General features: G+C 37.3%; 1 protein-coding gene across 9 annotated transcripts in view; it reads right to left on the minus strand.

Moving 5' to 3' along the window:
* Nucleotides 1-362: 362 nt before the first annotated feature.
* Nucleotides 363-23070, minus strand: part of ATXN7L1 (ataxin 7 like 1) — a 120490-nt gene continuing 97782 nt past the window's right edge. For 8 of the 9 annotated variants that reach the window (XM_074869957.1, XM_074869955.1, XM_074869963.1 and 5 more), the window contains 7 exons: nucleotides 20782-20864; nucleotides 19677-19933; nucleotides 17213-17405; nucleotides 14669-14790; nucleotides 10539-11493; nucleotides 6290-6364; nucleotides 363-3013 (listed from right to left, as the gene is read on the minus strand). In XM_074869957.1, coding sequence (XP_074726058.1) covers nucleotides 2972-3013; nucleotides 6290-6364; nucleotides 10539-11493; nucleotides 14669-14790; nucleotides 17213-17405; nucleotides 19677-19933; nucleotides 20782-20864 — 1727 coding nt within the window. In that variant the 3' untranslated portion in view covers nucleotides 363-2971. Of the gene's footprint in view, nucleotides 3467-6289; nucleotides 6365-10538; nucleotides 11494-14668; nucleotides 14791-17212; nucleotides 17406-19676; nucleotides 19934-20781; nucleotides 20865-23070 lie in introns of all 9 variants that reach the window. The other variant, XM_074869956.1, reaches the window with a different exon arrangement.

Below are 23070 nucleotides of genomic sequence, written 5' to 3' on the forward strand. Positions count from 1 at the left end.
GCGAGAACTCCTAAATCTAGCAGCTGTGGCAAAGTTAATTCTTACACTGATAAGGAATGAGAAAATGCATTCAGCTAAGCAAAGGAATTTTAAAATGATTTATCAGTGCAAAAACCTCAGTAGCTGGTTGTCACTCGTGTCCTGACATGTAAGCACAGAAAAATTTTAGACACGAATGCCAAAAATAATCCCAGAGCAATTCAGCCCTGTACTGAGAGCTGGACAGATCTTCTGAACCACTGGTCGAATTCTCAGCGCTGGCTATCTGCACAGTGTATTTCAGCCTCTGGGAAGAAAAAGGGCAGTCTTGCAATACATACCATTTTTGCTTTGCAAAGATAAATAATGACAAAACCCATGTGTTTCTTACAAACATATAAATTATTTTATTTACAAAGCCATGTTACAAAAAAAAAAAAATAATAATAAAGCAAAAAACAAAAAATACAATCGCTCACTAGAGAATATCTCCAGGCCCGGTGTTGAACCATGGCAGTATCAATCAGATACATGTTTGTTCTGTTTTTCCTTTTTTAAACTGTAAGCCATAGAATTTACTATTTACACCTACTTTAGACATTTATTCTGCTTACAATTATCACAAGCATGGAATGAATTCTATTTGATACTGCTAATACATAAAGGTGCAGGACAAAGAATGAAAATACTTAGTGTTACAAAATATGGATTGTAGAAAAGAAATTGGCTGTACAAGTATGGCATTTTTTTTTTTTTCTTAGAATGATTGGACATGCTTTCTTCAAAAGTCTTCTGGAAAAGGTTCTAAAATCTGTAGTAGGAAAGCACAATATAGCAGGTGCAAATTCATTTCTGTGCAACAACAGTTATTTAATATATCCCATGACTGACCAGCTATGCAAAACCCACAGAGTTTTGTTAAAGTGCCATGGGTCAACAGCATAACAAAATATAAGGTGTAAATAGAAAAATTTCTTTTTTTCTTCTTTTTTTTTAAAACAAATAGTTCACTGAGAATCAGCAATAATAGAATATGCTGTATAAACTATTCTCTACAAAGGTCGATCAGCACTATTTACAATTGTTACATCAATACAAAAGAAGGCATACAAGTTATCCAAGTCGCTTTTTATGGCTGACGGGCCTATGCATTGCGTATGTGTAACAACCAAAGCTTCTGAGCCTCTATTGCTGGAAACAAATCACAAGATTTTCAGGCAAATGGGGAAGAAAAAGAACTACTGAGTGAATGCTACACTAATAATGCATTATAGGCTGGTCCAGTTTGTATCCTTTTGTTTTTCAAATGTTTACTTCCATTTCACTTTTCAGGCTGAAATTTTGATACATATAATTAAATAATGATTCTTTGATGATGAAGAACACTGTGGGATTTTACTTCGTGCTTAACTTCCCTGAAATGCTGTCAGGTGTAAGCCAGTTGAAAAAAAAATTTAAGCAGCATTCAAAGGACAGGCTCCATATTCCAGCTTTCCAATTTAAAGATGCATGGAAAGAGCTAAAGCTTCCTAAAACTACAAAATTGCTCCTTCAGACACAGATTAGCATTATTTCTCAGAAGCAACCACTGAATCTCACAACCACTGTTTTCCCTCAACAACTAGAAATAGCAGTTCATTGATTACAGAGGATGACTTTGTTACTGAGATTTTTAAACTCCTGCAGTTTTATAACTCAAAATAAATTAAAAAAAATCAACATAGTACTGCTCCTAAAACTGAACAAGACAAAAATTGTGCAAAAATAACAAAGATATGTACACATTTTTCAGTCTGAAGAAATGTACAATAAAAACATAATTCAAAGAACATTTTAAAAATATAAACATTGCTTAAACTTTCCTAAGTTTCATACTGTTTCTGAAACTATACTGGTCAGTTAGCTCTGAAGTATAGCAAAACATAAATTATTACAAAATTAACACTATAAAAATTTATTTTAAGAATATTTCTAAACTTTTTTCAAAGGGTCTAGCCTTGTTTATAATTGCTTAAACATTTTTAGTCTTAAAATTTGCCTTAAGCCTTCTTTTTTTAAAAAAGAAAGTAGTAATAATCTCCCTATTTGCAGTCTCTCGCCTTTCCCCAAGATGTAAATAAACCAGCATATAAGTGCACTTTTAACACTGTAGAAATAAAAATTAACTCCTCTGTACTATTGTTCCAGTACCTAGTATTGGCTTCCTGATTATAAAATCTATACTTTATTAAAAAATTATTCAGTAATCCTATAAGAAACACTGTCAGTGCAATTCTATTAATGCAAGCCAATCTGCTCAACTCCTGTCCTTGCAAACCCAAACTGTTTACTGAAGTTACCAAGTGCTATGATCTTAAGGGTCTAGAAATCCACCAAGATACGGGGATTTTACATGTTGAGCCCCTGATAACATTAATTACAGTTTGGTGCAAAAATCTGCTATGCATTGACTGGAGTATAGATTCCTTAAGAGCCTGATCCTGGAAGAGGCTGAACACTCAGAATTCCCACTGAAATTATTAAATGCTGTAGGTACAGAGCACCAGTCAGGATTAGTCCCTAAAGTTGCAGTGCCCCAGCTGTTTGCAAATTACTAAGAAATGCACTCAATTTTTATCCATAGGACAAGCTTAAATACAGAATTACTGTAATTTTTCTTTAATGAAAAAATTTGGAGATCTTTTAAATAAATTCAAATCATGATCTGGATTTTTTTTGGAATGTCCGCTATGTTCTGGTAAGGAAACAAAGGGAGCATTGCAACGCTAACAGCTTTAAAAGGCATGAAACATAACCAAGCAGAATGCACAGATCAGTGGCAAATACAAGTGAAAAACTAAACAAATCACTATTACAGTTTTCTGTAAATTTAATTTTCTTTAAAACCACAAATTCATAAAAGGTTAAATCCATCTGCAGGACATAGAAAAGAAAAACCCTGTGGAGTAGGGCTGCTGAGAGCTAGAGATTATAGGCTGGTTCCTTTTCCTTGTTATGGAAGAGTCCTTATTCTACCAGTCCGGTTTGATGTCTTCTAAAAGAGAAACCAGAGCCAGGTTCAAAATCACAAAATGTCTTTCAGTATATAATACTTTAATAACATCTGCGCCTGACAGAACTCAAAGCAGGAATTTATTTCAAGTCCCTGAACTAAATTCCCTCCCTGTTTACTGATTACGTTAGACCTTTAAGAAAATGAACTGCTTTGAATAAACAGCTGATTTCCTTTTGGCACTGTCTGATTTTAATAAGCTTTGGTGAATCTCATGTTCATTAACTTGGTGTATCATTACAAATAAAGAGCAGCAATTAGACGACAACTCTGAAGAATCTTTTCCTCTACACAGCATGTTTTCATGCCCATGGAATCCCCACACAGCATACACGTCGTCACCTTCCCTTAATAAAATGATCTAGTTACTCAGTATTTAAAAACCACCGCATACTGAGGTCTTGAAGTGTTAACACATTCAGGCACCTAAAAGCACTATGAAGACAAAAACACTTGATTAGTTATAAACCTAGAACAAGGATAAAATCTGGAGAAAACAAGCTTTTAAATACATGATTTGTATTAACAGGCACAAACAACTTGACTGTAAAACTACCATTCCATTCATGTTTGTTAAAAACCAAGCAGTTTTTGTAGGGAAAAGTAATATTTTTTTAATTAAAGCAACAACAGTTGGAAAAACAAGCACGCTTTTATGTATACAAGCCCCAGTTCAGGTCTCAAACAGATGCAGCAACATTCAAATTAAACAGGAATTGAGAACAATTCGCTTGAGTTTAACCTGACTGAGATTAATGCAATGAGAGAGAGCAGACAGACCCCCAGCAGTCACCCTCACAGCCACCAGTCCCCCCAGGAGTACCTGGGAGTACAGTGCACTTCAACAAATGTAGCGAATGGCCAAAAGAAACTACTTGTGTGAAACCAAAACAACCACAGGGCACCTTTATCTCACAACTCAATGATGAGAACACCGAGTTATCGGTGGCAGGTGACGATCCCAGCTCCCACTGGACACCTCGGAAGGTGAGTGGGGAAGCCAGCTTTCTGAGCAGGACTGCGCGCAGGTGATGATCACAGGGTCAAACGAGGCTGGGTTTACAGCCTACTGCAACTTCCCGAATGCCTCATTCTCACCCAGTCACTCAACCCCTGTTAAGGATCCCTCTCCCCCCTCTCTTGAGAAACAACAACCTTCTCCCTTCTGGCTCCCCCTTCGCACCAGCAGACAACCCCGACAGCTTGCCTGACCAGGTGACACAGTGGGGGCAGCCCAGAGTAGCTGCTCTACACGCACATTTAGCTTGACCACTGCAATTCTACTTCAAACTGCATTGTTAGAAGTCTGTTGTTCTGACTTGTATTCATGAAAACTTGCTGGATTTTTCCAACTATAAACCCCAGTGTATAGCAGAGATTGTCTCTGCCTGCAGACCTTGCTTCACTTGGGCTCCCTGATTGTCATGGTTATAACAATGCTAACATTAAAAACAAGAGTGCTCAGGTTCCCCCAGTAATATTACTGACACAGCATGTGCTTGCAGATCCACTTATTGTTACCTAATTAATAACACCTTTATAAAGAAATATTATAGCACGGTTTCAGACTAAAATTTTTTTAGAGACTATTCAGTTGCTCTATGGAAAATGAAAGCTGTCAACAAAGCAGCTCAGACTTATTTTGACAGTGACAAGCATTTATTAGATAGGTAATCACTCTTCATGGTTCCAAACACTAAAATCCTGTGTTAGAGTTTAAAAAAAAAGTTTAATAAAACTTAACACATCTTGATTTTCTTTTGTATTTGTATTCTGAGCTCCATACTCAACTACCAAACTGACAGAAACGTATTTTTAACATTAAAGAGTTTGTGAGGCTTCAAAGAAGCAAACACTTCTATTCTTGATAAAGTTACGGAAACAGGCAGCTGAAAAGCTCAGCAATAGTCTCTGTTTACATAAGGCTGCCACAAAATTAATGTTTTGTACTGTTAGGTTTTCCCCATCGGATCTAGGCAACAGATCCCAACAAGCTCCGCTCCTCCGATAGTGTGTATTTTATACTAACACAGGAGCAGGAGGTTAAAGCAAAAACAGTTTTGCACTTCAGAGCAGTTTTATCCCATGTTTGTTACTGGCAGTTGGATGACAGTGTCTCACACAGGAAAATGCCAGTTCCTAGAAGTATGAAGAAACTTTCTACTTTCTCCCTTCAGAGCAGTTCTTCCATACAAATACTGCTTTGCATTCAGCACCAAGAGAAAAAAAAATAAATTTACTGTTTGGTGGTTCATCTCAAGATGTGAGTGATTCAGAATATTTTTAATGGGGACACCGTTGTGAGTTATCATGAATACAACCATTACTATTCTTTTGCTGTGTCTACACAGCAGAAACTAAGCAGCACAGCCATTTGGAATAACTACTCCTGCATAATTTAGCCAGAATACGTAACAGAATTCTAAAATACTGACTGGCTGTACAGAAAAATCCTCTGGAATTTTTGTTTACTTGTGACTACACCTTGCTGAGGTGGGAAACCTTTTCATATCAAGGATCTTGATAATTAATTCTTGATAAACTACTCAAGAGAGTCAGACAGTAGGAGCCATATTAAAAAACCAAACTAGTCTATCAGTCATCCAGACAGATGAGGGCTAGATCACAGGTCAAGCACCTGTCCTAACAAAGCTGAGTTATGGAATTTATTATCATTATCCAACTAGTAGTCTGTGTGATGAACAGGTATGGTGGGAGTGACAAGGACTTCTCACAGTCTAAGAACTCAGATTATGCTTGGTTTAGTTATGCTTCCAGATTAGTTTCTCTGAATAGTCAAGTGCTCTGTCTTCTCTGTCCTCCCTTTGCTACTTTCATTTCTGGCCTATTTTTAAATGCTGTCCCTCCTATGCCACTCTGGGGACTCTGCTGTGCCATCTCGCTCATCAGGGGAAGTTGGATGGAAAAACCACATTCTTAGCTGGATCCTGCACAGACAGTTGCTGCTGCTGAGTTTGTATCACCAAAGCAACAGCCAGTGAGCAGCACATAAGCCAACCTGAGGCGTATTACAGGTGGTAAAAAACAAGCAGAAAACTTGTTATTCAGAAATCTTAGAGGGGAAAATAACTGGAAAAAAAATTAAGTGCGAGGAGAAATCTAATATTAGTTCACCAAAAGACAGCTGCTATAAAGAACTGTATTCATAAAGAAATTGTATTTTAAGATTCTGCAGTATAAAATATTTCGAAACCACTTACAGACTACTTAAGTACACTTGTTTTTAAAGCAACTTACTTGTCTGTTGTGTACTGGGTTTGATGTACTCGAAGGACTGGATTGTGACAAAGCTACACTGCTATTTTTTCCAATCTGAAAGACATTAATTGAGCAGTATTGAGAGGCGTATTTGTCAGTTGAATGCAGATGCTGGTAATGGCCTTCCCTTTCCTGTGTAAAGTGGCACTAATTGCCTTGCATTTGGAACACAGGTATTTTGCTATTGCAAAAGATACACTTCAGATAGAATCATAATTATTTCTCAGAGCCTGCATACTTTAAATACACTCTTAAAAGGCACGTTAATACTATTACAGGTCAGAAAACAACATAAGAAACAGTTACTGAGGAAATAGAGACCGTAAACCCCCACCTCCCTAGACTGAAATAGTAGTTTCTCTAGTTACTGGAGTCACTCAGTGCAGCTAGTCAGCAACTGAGAGCACACAGAGTGCTCAAGGTCACAGACTCCTCTCCAGGGGACCTTCCCCGCTCCTGGGGAGTGTAAAGCAAGTGGCCAAGCACCACACTATGCCTTAAATCATTCAGTTTTCTTCCATATAGGGTCTTCATGTGTTATTGCTCAATAAAGCAAATAGTAACCAGAAGAATCAAACTGCAGAAGTGTAAATTTGCAATTGTATCATTTTACTGCATCAGAGAATTTCTTCGGGAATGAGCACAAATTGATAGTACACATACATACATTTTAGAAGTACTTAGTTAAAATATTGCAATATTCAATCTGCATATTTCAATGTTTGAGAGATTACAGCACTCCGCAAGAGCAGTCTGTCTTAGGTTTTATACAATGACCCATAAACATAGTGTAGATATTTCTGTTGCAATACAAAAGGGGAGACAGCTGTTGAGTCAAAGGAGTAGTTCTTCAGGGGTTGCAAGGCTGATAAAAATTAACCATGGACACCTGCCTACAAATGGCAGATGACTGGAGTTTGAAAAGTTATTCACAAGGTCAATGGACTTCAAGTAACATCAACTTTAATCATTTGATGGAGAGGTAGCAGGGACCTGTCTTCTCAACAGTGAGAAGCGCAGTTGCAAATTTCTTCCTGAATAGTTGGGACTGAGGCATTGGCTGGCAAGGTTTCCACCAACGTTAGTTTTCTCCTTCCCTTCTGTGACATTGTTATTTCAGCCTTTCACATATATAGTGAAAGGTAGCCTTTGTCTCCCTCTCCGTATCTGCCCTTTCTCACACAGTGACTTTAAAACAGTGTTCACATTCTATCTAGAAGAAATGCTTAAAGTTTTTATTTACAGCCAATTCAGAAGGCAGGTCCCGTGCTGCACAAAGATTAAAAGGGTAAGCCTCTGCCTATCCTGTTCCCTTTAGTGTGTTGTTTTGCATGCCACAGTTGCTCTGTAGGTAGTAATGTGCTTTTCTCCAATATACAAATCTTGACTAAAGATACACAACCCCGTAAAATCTTTCCTCACCATTCAGAACCATGACACACCTGCAAACCTTTCTTCTCTACACCCACCATTATAACACTCATAAAACCCTTCCATAATAAAATACATATTCATCTTTTAAATGAAAAAATAGTCACTAGGAAATGGTCTCGGTGAGGTCCTAGAATCATGAGAGGGATTATTATACCTCTTTCAGCTTTCATTCATTCAGTGCTCCTGCGACTAACAGACTGACTCGCTACACAAGACAAAGCAAGGAGCAACGCAGCTTGCAGCACTGCGGTCAGCTTCGAGCTGCTTTACCATCCTGTCTTCATTCAGAGCTCGAAGGGCAGCGCTCCAGGACAGAAGGGTAATTCCAACAGACTGGGCAGTGACAGCACTCGGTGAAAATAAGAAAGAAAGATTCCCAGTTGTGTTGGGTCTTTAATAATGGGAACACCATTTCAAAAGGATTAAGGTGAGGGCAAGTCTCAAATACTTTTTTTTTTTTCCTCTTCTAAAAATAAAGCATACTTCAAAACCCAACGGTTGACACTTTCAGTTACTATCTATCCAGCCCAGACTTGAATTGAATTAGAAAAAAAAAAACAACCTGAGCCTATCACCAGTCACTTGATCTTTTTTCTGTGTTCTTGGTCTCTTAATTTAATTCACTCTATTACATCAGGGAACAGGAGCAAGATTTTAAGTAATGGCAATTTTTTTGGTAGAATTTTTACCGTGATTGCATTTCTAGAACACAGCAAGTCAAAACAGCACCGTTTAAAAGTGATTTCAAGTATTATATTCTCCAGAGCTTTAATATTCACATGTAGAGTACGTAATATTATTTGACCCATATGCTTAAGTGGGTACAAATTTCATCTATTTATAGCACAAATAAACAGTGGGAAATGTCTACTTGGTATTGCATACAATTCAGTATCCTTGTCACATAGACAATTAGCTGCCAGCCAGACATCTGAAATACAATCAACTCCACTTTACCACCTATTTCTGATTACTTGTGTAGCTCCAAAGACTGGCAGTGTAAGAGAAAATTGTGACCAACTTTTACATATATACACACACACATATACATATATATGTGTATGTACCTGTACATGTGTATAAAAACATGTTTAAAAATCTGTATATCATTACACTCATTACAATATTTAACCTTTTACTTAAGGAAAAAAACATTAGTGGGAATTACATACTTAAAAATATTCAGAAAAGACCTCTGATTGATTCTTTGTGGTTTATTACTGTGCAACACGCTGAAATACATCACAGACTGGAACAGGAACGTCCCACAGGAACAGATTTAATCACTAAGAGAGTCAGAATTAAAACTCAGAACCTCTGTGTATATCTATAGGACTTCCTCAGACTGCACTAGCTACAGACACAGACTATGTACTGTGAGAAGATGATGCAATCCATTTTCTACTACTGATGTTTGTACCATTTTTTTCTTCCCATTTGAGATCATATACCTTAGGGCAACTTCATCTTTTTGGGCACACACATATTTCAAAAATCAGATGTGTGACAGAATGAAGAATTTACAGCATCCTCCACTGAGTTTGGTGACTTAAAAGATTAGTTCTGATTGCAGGACACATTTAAAACGCTTAAAACAGACAGACAATGCCACTACCCATTTTTAAAAGCCAAAAAAGCAATCTTAGTTGCACCCCTGCTGGAAGTAGGAAAGAGAAAATATACCTGCTAAACCATTCTTTGAGACCTTCATTCTGTCTGCTATACCAGTTTTAGAATTAATTTATTCCTTTCTTCCACTCCCATTTCTGTATGCTATTACCTATGGCCTGCCTTGTCCAAGAACTTACCCTCTTCATTTCCAAATTCCATTTTACGTGCAACATCCTTAGGAAATGAGAGTTTCACAAACAAACAAACAAAAATTCCTAGGCTACCTTCTCTGGATTTTCTGAGGTATTCTATTTTCTATGGTTTTGTCTTCCAGATGCCAGGGCCAAGCTTTGTTTTCTGTGCACTGCACAGCACTGGACACGGTAGCAGAATGAAACAGTTGATAACTATAAAGATCGTATTGTCAGTTTTCCCACCAGATTTTACTTCACAAACTTTTGTCCTTATATAGCATCACTGAAAGAGAAGCCAAAGGTCTAGTGCTAGTGACAATGAAGTAAGAGTGTGTAGCCTTATCTGTTGCACTGACTTCAATACTATGAACACATGCACACTAAAAAAGATAACCAAATGTCCATTAAGGTCATCTGGTTAAGATCGTAATTTCTTAATTTTTCCCATTTCGAACAGGAAACAGCATCTGAGGTGAGGCATCTCAGACTCTCCCCAGGGGAAAGGCAGATGTAGGCATTTTACATAAGAGAAATGAGCAGGCTTGCATAACATTATGAAATGAATCAGCAACAAGTTTGGGAAATGAAACAAACAGAAATGCTGACTCTTATCTTCCTGTTTTAATGACACAATTTATTTCAGAGAGATGAGAATTAAGATAAAAGATTAATTTCTGAAAGTGATTTATCCATTCTGGACATTCGATTTTACTTTCAGAGATACAAATGGCTACTTTATTAATTGAATAAAAAAAATCTGATAAGACTATTTTAAGAAAGTAGATATATATTTTTTTTTTAAACTCTCAAAACATCTTTCTATGATTGGTACAAAACAAATACAAATATGTTTCTGTATTAACCTAGAAAGTAAGCTGTGAGATGAAAAACCATCTGAAGCAAACATAGTATTTTCTTTTCAGAATGCATGAAATATTTCAAGTCAGTCAGACATGACCTGCAAAAAAATAACTGGAAGAGTCCCTTACCTGCCGAGAGATGGAGCTGCTTGTAGGATCTGGCACCGCAGAAATAAGGTTGGCAGTGCTCTTTCTATGAACACTATTCATACCAGGCATTTTAGTGATTTTACAGGCTTTGCTACTAGAACTAGAGTTTTTACGTTTTTTTCCTTCTGATTTGTCAAAAGAAAGGGGTAGAGAAGACACTGCATTATGTGCTCCCAGGGAGTGGTCCCCTGAGTGGTGCACAAGAGAAGATACAGACAGATTAGAAGAGTCAATACTGCTTACTACCATGCTCATATGTTTCACTGAGTCTGTTGAACTACTTGATAATGAAGTCCGTCCTGAGGGCTCCGATTTGGCACTGAGTGGGCTTGTTCCGTTATTTGTATTGTGCACAGACATACTGTTATAGGAAGATGTAGCCTGATAGGAGTTCAAAGTTGAACTGGGGTTCAGGACACAGTTCTTTTTGTGGGACCCTGAAAATGAAGACGAGGAAGATGTCTGCAAAGATAATGAGGACGATGATGACGACGATGACGACGACTGCGGCTTTTTCTTTTTGTTACTTGAAGACTCATCACTCCGAGATGACAGGTCTTTCACTTTTGAGGATTTGCTGGTTTTTGTTTTGGATGGTTTGTGGGATGGGGAAGGGATGACTGCTGGCACTGGTGACACAGCTGATGGCGCCTTAAAAGTTGAGTCCATGATACTTAGGCTTGCAGCCACATGAGGAAAAGCTGTAGTGTGTGACATAATGGAATTTGTATCTGACGTTGTCACAAAGGCTGCATTTGATAACATGGCTGATGTCATTATGTAAGAAGAAGAAGTGATTCTTGAACTGATAGGTGTTGAAGGAATATACACCGCACTGGGGTTGCTGAAAGGCTGTAAGACTGATGCTGGAAAAGGAGTGGAGACATGTGCTGCTGGAGAAGGCATGGGACTATCCGCTGCAGGAGGAATTTTCCTAAATAGAGAAGAAAAAAAAAAAAAAAAAAAAGAAAAAAAGAAGGAGAGATTTAGATACATAAAAATTCCATCCGAACAATGCAGAAAGGAAATAATTTCTGGGAAGGACTGACTTATTAAAAAAGGCAAAACTAGTTCATTCTAATTTTGACTCCTATTCCACCAATCACATATATTTTAATATTCACAGTTCAAAATCAGCTCTGCATTCTACAACAGCTTAAAAATGCTTTTACTTGGGATTTTTATTTTCCTCTTTTTAAACTTGCAATTCCAGTATGAAGTTCTTTGGGATTTAATACAAAGAGCAAAACTCAAACCACATGTGTTTTAATATTGTAAAGATTAGGGAAATGTGGATTATGAAGTATATTTTCCTAAAAATTTATTTTGAAATGAGGCACATTAAATCTGTGAAGGCAGCAGAGACCTAACAGAAGATGATTAGGTAAAGAACTATGCAGCGTAATTTTCCCTATAAAATTCTGTCATGGCACATGAGCCCTAAATTGTGTAACTCAGACCAGAACTGAGCTCCACTTCAGCACAAGTGCCCCATGTAGCAATTAAGTTCATAGTGTCACAATTTAATTACTGTATTACAACTTTAATTTCCTTTTTTCCTCTCCTATTTTGCCAAACAAATAAAAAATGCCAATAAAATGCCTGATGGTGGTATCTATAAACATTCTAGTCCCTATGTTTCATTCATTGCTTATGTTCTGCTTGAAAGTTCAAGTTGTGGAACAGATTCAGTATCAACTTGAACTCACAGGTTAGATCTAATGAGGGTAGTACATGAGCCAGTTTGGGGGGCTGTGAAGCATTTAATTGCTGACCTTAAAGAGGAAAGCTCATTCTTTTCCAAATGCAGTGCTATTCCCCACAACTCATTTGAGAGCTGGTTAGATGGGGTTAACTAGGTAAGTTATTGATTAATTTAATTGATATTGAAAAATTGACAAAACATTAAATAATGCTTGATAAGCTTTATAACTAGTTGAATATTATTCTGAGAATAAAATCTAATAATATTACCTATGAAATTAGTATAATGTATTCAAATTCCTTTCTGTTCAGCCGTTATCTTCTATTATTTTATGTAGTCCAGTGTTAAGAACGAACCAGACTTCCATAATGTCTCTTGGAAAATTATCATGTGAGCTTTTCTCATTATTTAGACTAAAATTTAATTCACAGTTTAATCCTATTTCTCTTTGTTAAGAAGCTGTACATCACCATAACTCTGTCCTTGTTATCCTCACTACTGACACCTTTTCAGTTTTTAAAGGCTTATTCTTGCCCTCAAAGAAGTATGATAAAAGAGCAGCACTGGGTGTGCTGTTTTATCATAAATCAAATCCTAATTACAAGTGTTCTCTCCTGGTATTCTTCCTATGGAGACTGTCAGACAGGAGACTGTTTATAGCACAATTACATAAGGGATTACATACAGTCCATGCCGCCAGAAATGAGGAAGTCCTACTGCCTGTGACTTGCTACGCAAACAAAGCTGCTTATCAGATATGCTCCTCAGTTTAATTTAAAGAAGGGCAAATAACTCTTACCCACCTTTGTAAAGTACTTTGAGAACTAGGGATAAAAAGTAATTTGTAAATGTTATTATTGTTCTCAAAATATGGCCTTGCATCCTTTTACTCTTTGTCTCAGCTGGATGAGGCACAGCTACAGAGCTGTGCTAGCTCCCATTATAAATTAACAGCTTTACGCATACCCCTGCTCGGGGAAGACAGGAAGAGATCAGTCCAGAGCAGTGTTGAGGACAATAGAAGAATACAATAGGGGTTAAGCACTGTGAGCTTCCTGTGTTACACAGACAAGTAAGTACGGACGGAATTCATTAAAATATTAGAGATTACATAAACAGCTAGAATTCTGGAAAACATTTACAATTGGATTTAGTGGGAGCAGGATGAGGCCTGTTTATTTCTTGTATCATATAACTACCATAGAGGTTATTTTTGGTTTTTGTGATAGTAGTGGTACTAGTGACATAATTTCTCAGATGCCTGAGTATCTTTTCTCCTGACAAACAAAGCCAATAGATAACAAGTTTTAATCTTCCTATTTAAGGAAACCAAATCAGTTTTATTTGTGGAAGGCGACAGACACTAGTTAACAGCCAAATTTACCAAGAAGAAGAGAGGAACCCCTTGCAGATCAAGTGTGATCTGTCTCTAAACAGACATGAGACTGGCCCTTTTACGGCAAACCCGACCACTTCTAAACTATGTCTCCCAGCACAGTAGCACTGTTATCATCAAGTTACCAGGTTAGTCAGACAAGCCAAGCTTTAGTGTTTCAAAAATATATTTAAATAAAAATCAAACCTTGTTTATCTAATGGCTGGCATCCAATGAATATAACACAGTCCTGATAATAAACAGTGATATGAAACACTGCACTTTAGTGTCATTACATTGGAAGAATGCATATTCTGTAGCAGAATACCCCCCAAAAAATCAATCCTATCTGCAGATGCCATGAGCTTTTCAAATACCTATTTTTTTAAAAAGAATTAGCACCTTTTTTCAGAAGTGCAGTCTATTTGAATGTATCTGTGTAGCCAAAGCCTATAGTGCTTGCAACGTGTGTACGTGATATAGAGGTGCTTCGATAGTGACTAATAATCAGAATTTTAAGACCCCAAAGCCAGAAAGGGCACTATGGACTAAAAAAATATCATATTCCATCTTACGCACAGGCAAATGTGTACTGAGCTCCTTATCTTATAACACGAGTCTTACAGAGCAAAGTCTGAACGGGTGATATGGGTGCATGATACAGGTATAAAAATCTATGCAAAATCTAACCTGTGTGTTATAAAATGATATGATATCAAAACATATCTCCAAACCCAGAAAACACTGAGCTTTAATGCTTTTAAGAAATGTTAACAGAACTACTGAATTATTCCTCCCCAGATTCAGAGGGACTAAAAAGAAGTCCTAAATCTGGCAGAAATTTATGCCAGGAGACTGTTTTGTTGTGCTGCATATTCCTTAACAGAGAAGAAAAAATTTGTACTCATATTACTGCTGTGCCTTAATACAGAGGTAATTTTACGAACGCTTCCTATGGAGTGTTTAACTTAGAACTTTTACAGAACTAAAAATGTTAAACCACCCACCAAGTGTAAAAATCCCACTTACTTCCACATCTGTGAGTTCAAGTGTTTTTCTACCATGGAGTTTAGTGCGAATCGAAAATGGTCCCATCTTCTATCAAAGACATAGTACCCTCTTCCCATTAAGCGACTGCCATATGAACAAAACTGAAAGAAAAGATATTTCAACATTGTTTATAAAAAATATTTCTATGTTATAAAACGATCATCATTTACAGGTCAAGAAACACCTTTGTAATTTGTATCATGCATATAAAACATCTTTAAAAAGGTGTTTTTCACTATCTACAGCATAAATACTTTTTGCATGATATATGAAATATGTACATAATGTTTCAGCTTAGTGTAAAGTATACTTTATATTTCACTAACAAGTCAGTTTACTATTAGGTACCTATGCGTGACAGGGGAAGAATATAAATGCTAAGGTACTGTTAAGGAAACAATTCTGGCTAATAATACTCTTACTGCCTCAGAAAGACAAGTTACACCATTCTGTGCACATTAAATCTCGTAATCGTGTAACAGGAATAAAAATATAACTAAATAGGACAAAGGTGCAATGGGAGCATCTTTAGTATCTATTTAATAAACAAACAAACCAGTGACATTTCAGAAAAAAAAAAATTATCATCCATGGCACCTGCGCTACAACAGAACACCGGATACACTCTTCACAGTGTATGAAAATCATCTAGAGGAGTAGTAAATATTTTGAGAATTCTGCAGAGCTCAGGAGTATTTGCACTGCTTCCTCTGAAGAACTTCCTGAAAAGTCCTACTACACTGAAATGGTATGATCAGGAATCTACTCTTTCTTCAGTTCAGTCTTACTGATCTCACATTACGTAGAGAACTGCCGCAACACCTATTTGTGGGAGAGAAACCTGTTATAAATCATCTTCAGAAAACAAGACAGCTCTCCATCATGCAGGGACTAAGTCACACAAATTCTGGCTGAGAACAGAAGCTACTGATGCAGTACAAAAACATCCATTTAAAGTACTTTTCAGCTTAACAGACAGTGAGTGGCAACTGTAACTGTTTATCTTAAGTCTGTTTCAGGACAAGGTTAACCTGGTTAATGAAAACCACCACGTAAGTTGATAAATTGGCCTCACCTCCCAGTGACATAGATCAGTTACCACTAAGAGGTAGTTTAAGAAGCTACCACCTTTTCCCCATCAATTACAACCACCTAGCCGGGAGAAGGACTTTGTAAAGAAAGTCCACTTCAATATGAAATTTAGCAAGTCAGCATGAACTGTGCTGAAGGCAATTTACACCACCTTTTCTGACTTCATGTTGATATGGACTAAGAACAGTTGCACTATCAGGAACTGCTTCAACAGAGAGATGCTAAGATTTCAAAGAACAGATGACTCAGTGGGATTTGCCTTGAAACAGAACTGGGATCCTAAAACAAAATGGCTATGGACAGCCATGCCTCACTGACAGTGCCTGTAGAAGAACTGGCTGCACTTAGATTATTTTTAAATTGTGTGGACACACATGCAGTGAGTTTTAAGTTTTTAATTCATAAAGCAGTCCGCAAAAACAAAGTAGAACACAAGAGAATCAAAGAAGCAGGACGTTCCTGCATATCAGAATATTATATGGACTATAATAATTCTTATTTTCTGTGTAAGAATCAAAAACAGAATTTCACCTGACGGTCATTTTATGTTTGGCTCATACTTTTTCCTGGTGTCTGACAGTAACAAGTTCTCCTTTGCTCTAGGGAATATAGACAATGCTACAGTTATCACAGTGTTTGTTTTATTCTGCATATCATATGGAAAACACATAAGTGACATCTTCATTAATTTTATTCCTTGGCTCAATTTTGATGAGAACCAACTGCTTAGAAGTTTGAGAGTTGCTTCTCGCTTTGTACAGTGTAAACAAATTCACATTGCAGAGACAATGGCACAATGCAGCTCTTACTACTTACAATGAACTTTCTAACACAGGAGAAAGACAAAAACAGCTGCCAGAGAAGCACATACTTAAGCCACCACCAGAGCAGATGGGCTATGCTGTGCTCTAGACTTTCCATTTTTAGATGAATGAAGCAATAGCTTCTAAGTCCACATACACTCACATAAATGATATTTAATTACTGCTTCAAACCAGACCTCAAAAATCAACAAAACACTGTAATAGCCCTTTGCTGCTGTGTGATTTTCAGAGCTACAACCAACTGCAAGATCCCGTTTCATAAGAACTATGACAACAAAGAGATTATCTGTTCATGTCACATTTAAAACAATGCGACTTTCCTCAGTTTAGCAGAATTACATCGAGTTGCAGTCTACTGAGACGAAAATCTAAAACTAGAGCTTCTGATTTTCTGCTGCTCATCTTGTCCTGCAACCTATGAACTGACCAGTCTTCTCCTCCAACATCATCCCATCCATACTACTTTCTGTTAAATGTATTTGTTGTCTTTAGAATACAGTTTTCAGAATGTAAGGTCCCCATTCCTTACATTTTCACTAACTTCTTTTTTCTCCCCTCTCTAATTACATGAGAATAATGGCAAGGCATGCCAGAGACAGACACATACCCCAAGAGGTCTGGGATGGTGTCCAGAAAAATGACAGTCTAATTTCTCAGATTCTTCAGCTCCATCCGCTTCTCCTTCATCACTGGACAATCTGCTCGTTAAATCTCCTCCCATGGAAGGCAGTGGCAGTTCTGGTACGTACCCACTGTGGTTTGAAGAACTGTTGCTGTTTATGCTATTTGCAGATGACGGTCTAGAAGGAGAATATACATTTAAATCATCAGTGTTCAAAGTCTCTGCAAACCTACCTGATGGAGTCAAGCATCAAAGTAAACTATACCAGAAATGATCAGATAAAGAAGGACGGTAAAAGATACAGAATAGCTGACATTTGGTCTTGTCAGAAACATACCATGGGTCATCAAGTTAATGTTAGCAGAAACACCTTTGTATTGCCTAAGATTTTAAATTTGCCAAGATGTTGAGTTTCAGATCTTAAGAGACAAAGAATGCTAAAAATACAAACAAAAATCAGATGTGCAAAATCTTACATTGCACCATTACTTTGCTACTTGATTAATCCCAAGGGTCCAGTCATGAAATTCTATTTCATACCAAAATCCTACTGAAATGAGTGAAATATAACCAGAGTGTTTAGCTGACACCCTCTACAGCTAGATTAGTAAGTGAAGTAACTGGGAGGACCTCTTGCAGTACGTAGGTTTTCTTTACCTTTGTCTAAAATTCAGTAAAACAAAGTGGGAATGCCTTTGCACTACAGGGCGCGATGGTGCCATGCCTTTCAAAGGTAGCTTGGAAACAGATTAGAAATCAGGGTGGAAAAGGATTCTCAATTACAGTCTGTACAACCAAGTTTTTATGTGGACCTCTGAGGCTGGAGGAGATATCTGCGTTGAGCAAAATCCAAAGATCTTCAATCTCACGAATTTATGCTGTCAGGACACAGCAGTCACTAAGACTGTGGACAGGTGCCCTCTTCTGAACTGAGCAGGGATTGCTCACCAATGTCCATCAGCCAGAAATAATTGCTGCAGTTGCTGATGCGAGGGACAGATTGTGTGAATGCTCCTTAGCCTTCAGGAAGAGTCAGCCAGGTCACCATCAGTGAAACCAGCAATCTTTGCCTCAGCAGAGCAGGGAGCACTCACACAACCTCTTCCAGCAGCAGCGCTGCAGGCTTGCTGGCTCCCAGCAGAGAGATAGCAAGGCTTTCCTCTGGCACGGCTGCTTGAAAAACAGACAGGACGACAGAACAGAGGCACTGCAGCAGAAACAGAAATGCAGATTGTACAAACACAATGTATGACTGCTAAAATCCTCCTCCTCATGTACCACTACGTTTGCTAGTTCTTCAGCTGACTCTCACTGAATCGCATTCCAGTTTTGCTTCTTTGACTATAACACCTACTACAAACAATGTCTGCCCATCCCTCTGTGCTCCTCTCTACGTAAGAACTGTGTAAGGTCACTCCTTTTACAAGAATTATGCAGAGTTCTCACCAATTTATCTATGGGTATTCTCTCGTTGTCTTTTCACTCAAACCCTGTTAAGGCCCAGCTCTGCCTTGTATGAATAAAATTTCATTATGGCTTGATGAACACACAGAAAACATTTGAAATGGCTGTCTCTGGAAGACTTGAGATAGCAAATATAACAAATATCTCTTTGAAATAGAGACTATCTTACTACAAAAGCCCCAAAATGGGCACCCAATCCTGACCAAGGCTTCTGCAAAGAAAAGAAATATGAAACAAAATAAGTATGAACAAAACCATCTAGTTTAGCTTTATCTACTCCAGCCAAAACTAGTACCCCCAAACAAACAAAACATATGGGAAATTTACTAGAGGATAATTAGAATTCAGTAGATCCAACACTTCATGCTAGTTTTTCTAAAGGGATGTCTTTAGAAGTCTGCATTGTCTTTCTGAAGACTGTCTTAGTCCTTTCTAAGAAAAATCTTCAAAATGAGGAAAGACATGCTATGGACAGTTTCAAATCATTAGTTTTAAGAACTAGCTGCTTAGACTGTCATTTACACTAAATTACACCTTCTTTTACAAGGTATTTCATTGATGTAATTGGTGAAGTATTTGCAGAGAAGAATTCTACACGAAGGTGCAGAATTTCACCACTGATACCTACCCTGATTCATGTAAATAGACTTTTATTCCCAAATGTGCCAGAATGACTTGAATGTAAGCTTTCCTAATTATTACTGACCATTTTAGTCAAAAAATGCAGTTACTCTGAGATTCCGAGCCAAGGGTGGACACCACTCCACGCCTCATTTCCGATCAGACCACAGGCTACCATGGGACAGACTTAGGTTAATATAAGCATAGTCTATTCTACTGCTAGCAGAAATTCTTATATTAATATGTTTTATCATGCAATACATTAAAGAAGTATCAAATGCTTATAAAATAAGCTGTATTAAAGACTAAGACATTTCTTACAGCACCCTCAGAATGCAACATTCCACGCTGGAGAACTGCTTACCTTGGAAGTACAGAATTTGGTGGTCTAGATTTTGCAGGAGATGTTACTTTAGATTCTTGCCCAGAGTTCACTGAGGATCCTGACAGAGAGTCTTGTGCTGGTGTGGGCTGGCTCTGATAGCTTTCCCTTGCAGATGGTGGATGCTCTTTGTCTTTTGCAACTTCTTTTTCCCTGGATCGAGCTTTGTGTTCAGCTAGAAGGATGTCAAACTGTTTTTTACGGCCTGGAACTGCTCGTCGATGATTAAGTGAATGAGTCTAAAAATAGGGTGGTTAAAAAGCATTTGTGTGTGCATGACATTGTTTATGAGTCCTCTATACTTCCGATACACCACAACTCTAAAAGATAAAATCTACTTCAAACAACTTTAGCCACAGTTATGGAAATAAAGCTGTTATTCCACATTATCTTTGATAATTTATGAAGTAATTCTTAAGGAATGCCAACATCAAGGCTAAAATTACTTTTTGCAACAATGTTCATATAATAGAGTCTATTGACTTACCTCTTCCAAGACAGAAAATATAATTCCAATAATTTTAAAATATTAAGAAGTAACATCATTGTAGCTCTTAACTTACAATGAAAAATTGATTTCATTGGATTGAAAAATGTGAATATATTTTAAAGCAAATTTAACTGATCATCTCTACTGACAGGCAGCACATACACATGTTCATTATAAATGTCTTACGTTGCCGCTACTTTTTGACATGAGACATTACTATCATAAGGGCAGCCTCCAAGTAATTTATTATACAAAAATCATGTTAATTTTTAGTAAAAATTGACTATACTTCAACATTGTTGCACATGTGAACCAAAAAAGGAGCATTTAAAATAACAGTTGTGCTTCTACATGAAACGTTAATGCTTTTTGCATAACAAAATGACAAGAAAAAAAAATCTTTTTAGAAATATCAGTGGAATAATGCAGATGCTCTGATTCAAAGAAACAGAATTACTCAAAAGAATTACCTGAAGATAGCGTCTGAATACCATACCCATTGTCTGTAAGACAGGAGCAGGTATGACCTCTCAAACTACTGTGGTAGGATTTAAACTATAACAAAGCATCTGATATTTTATCTTCTAAGAAAAATACCTTGCAGGTGAGCGATCTTGTGCAAGGTTTCTTTGTTTCAGGATCCAGTACTCCACAGTGTTTATTTGGGTCAAATTCTCTTTCTGTTTGATGGGGGGGGGTAGGTAGAAAAAGGAGAAAAAAAATAGATTAGTACAGAAATTTTAACCAGAGTAGCTATAATTTTTGCCCGACAGAGCTTAATTCAACCAGGCTCAACCTGAACGACTCATCCCAACCTCAGCATCCTGTAATAGTGCCACATGCATCACACATGCAGCTGTGCGTTTTTTTGTCCTTATATGTTGAGTTCAATTCCCTCTCTAACACTGGCTGCCTCCGAGGCCGTGAAATATAGCATTTACAAATCTAGCTTCTGACTTTGGCTAAGACACATATAGACTAAATATCACAAGTGCTTTGAACACCATTTCTTTGACATACTCAGAAAATCTGAAAAAACAACCTATGGTGTCTCAGAAGTTAATACAAGATTCGTAGTGGCATTTTAAAAGCAAAATTTGTTAAATCTGTCCCCTAAATCTGTGTAAAAAAAATGTGCATGTTAGTTATTATTTCCCTAAGTGAAGCAAGGCATGGAGTTTAAAGTTTGCAGAGATTATGAAAAAAAGGCATTTACATGAGTTCTACTCATGATTAACATTAAAAGTGCATTAATATTTAATATGCTGTATCTGCATATTTCATTTTCATTAATATTTTAGTATTTATATACCACAGATAGCATCACCTCCTTTAGGTTATGTTAATATAATTTTAGGGCTTGCATTACAGAGCTGTAACAAAACTATGGACATACACTTTTAAGTTTATGCCACCAAAAATCTACCATTATCTTTATATACCTTGACATCATATGTTTTAATTGGCAGACTGGTTTGCTTTTGTTTGGTAGAGGAATATAAACTATTTGCCAAAGCCTATCTTCACTATACAGTAGTGTTACATTCAGATATAATAAACATCCTGTACTCAAATACGACATTTAATCCGAGGATCTAAAAATTCTTTATAAACAAACAAATCAGAGCGAAGACGAAGGCAGCAATTCACAGCTATGTTACAATGTTATGACAGCATCCCAGCGAGTAGAACAGCTGGAAGAAACGTGAGACCAAGTAGCCTATGTTAGACAACAACTGTTGTCCAGATATCACAATTACTAGCAGTTTTATGTATTCTGCTATATGGGCTTAAAAGTGATAAAACAAACATTAAACGGTTATGTTATCAACCTGTTAGCAGAGACATACCAAAAAGTGAGCTTGGAAAAAACAGTTGGCACTGCTTTTTTGGTGAAATCTACAAAGGGACTGAAATCTGTCACAAGTAGTTGTGATTTCTGTGGCCATTACAGCACAAAAAAAAACCTCCAAAAAGTTGCTGTGTATGGCTAAGTATAATAAACATTTTTCCATACTTAATGGATGAAAATGCATGTTCATGAACTAAAGCAGTTAATTGCTCCTGGTTTTTGAGTATATGATGTTCCTATCACAGTTTCTTGAATCACCCGCCTGAAAACCTTCAACACAAATTAGAAAACAAACTAAATAGACTATATGGACTTATAAAAATGCCTTCAAATGCAAAAATCCTGAGGGTAATCACAAGGCTGTGGAATGTGTTCTGAAAGTCACCAAGAGAGGACGGTTTTGGACCAACAGGAAAGCATACTTCAAAAATCAAAGTGCTCCCTTTGGGAGTATCCAGATTGCTCCTTGTCAATAAGAGTGTCCCAACCAAGCATGACTTGCAGGACTGATTAGAGCAAAGGCAGTTACTAGGAAAACATACAGAGGTAAAATCAACACAGGGAATTATAGTCAGAAAAAGTGGAAACCTCCGGCATCTACTGAACAACAAAATAACATGCTTTCCCTGAGAAACAGAAAATACTAAACAAACAGAAAACCACTTCTCCCGGCTGAAGCATGTGTGGCTGTTCCAGGGAAATCATGGACATCTAATTGCCAGCTACAGATGTGCCTGGTTTGGGCAACACATTAAATGAAGATTATCACCTTCTTACCAATAACGAAATGCAGCTTCTCACTACCTCTGTATTGGGAAATGTTGTGAGAAGCCCTAGACTCTTGTGCACAGGCACAACTCCAGAAAGCTGTTTCTCCAGAACGGATTCCACTTCTTCATGTTCGGTGGATAAAGTTAAAAGCATTCATTATAACCTCACTGAAAGAAGAGGAAGGGCCAAAACTGAATAGTCTCAAACTCCTGTTTGCAACAGAACAGATATTCTTGGTGTAAACTGGGCATCTGCATTCTTTA

The sequence above is a fragment of the Strix uralensis genome, chromosome 5 (assembly GCF_047716275.1).
Source record: "Strix uralensis isolate ZFMK-TIS-50842 chromosome 5, bStrUra1, whole genome shotgun sequence".
NCBI lineage: Eukaryota > Metazoa > Chordata > Aves > Strigiformes > Strigidae > Strix > Strix uralensis.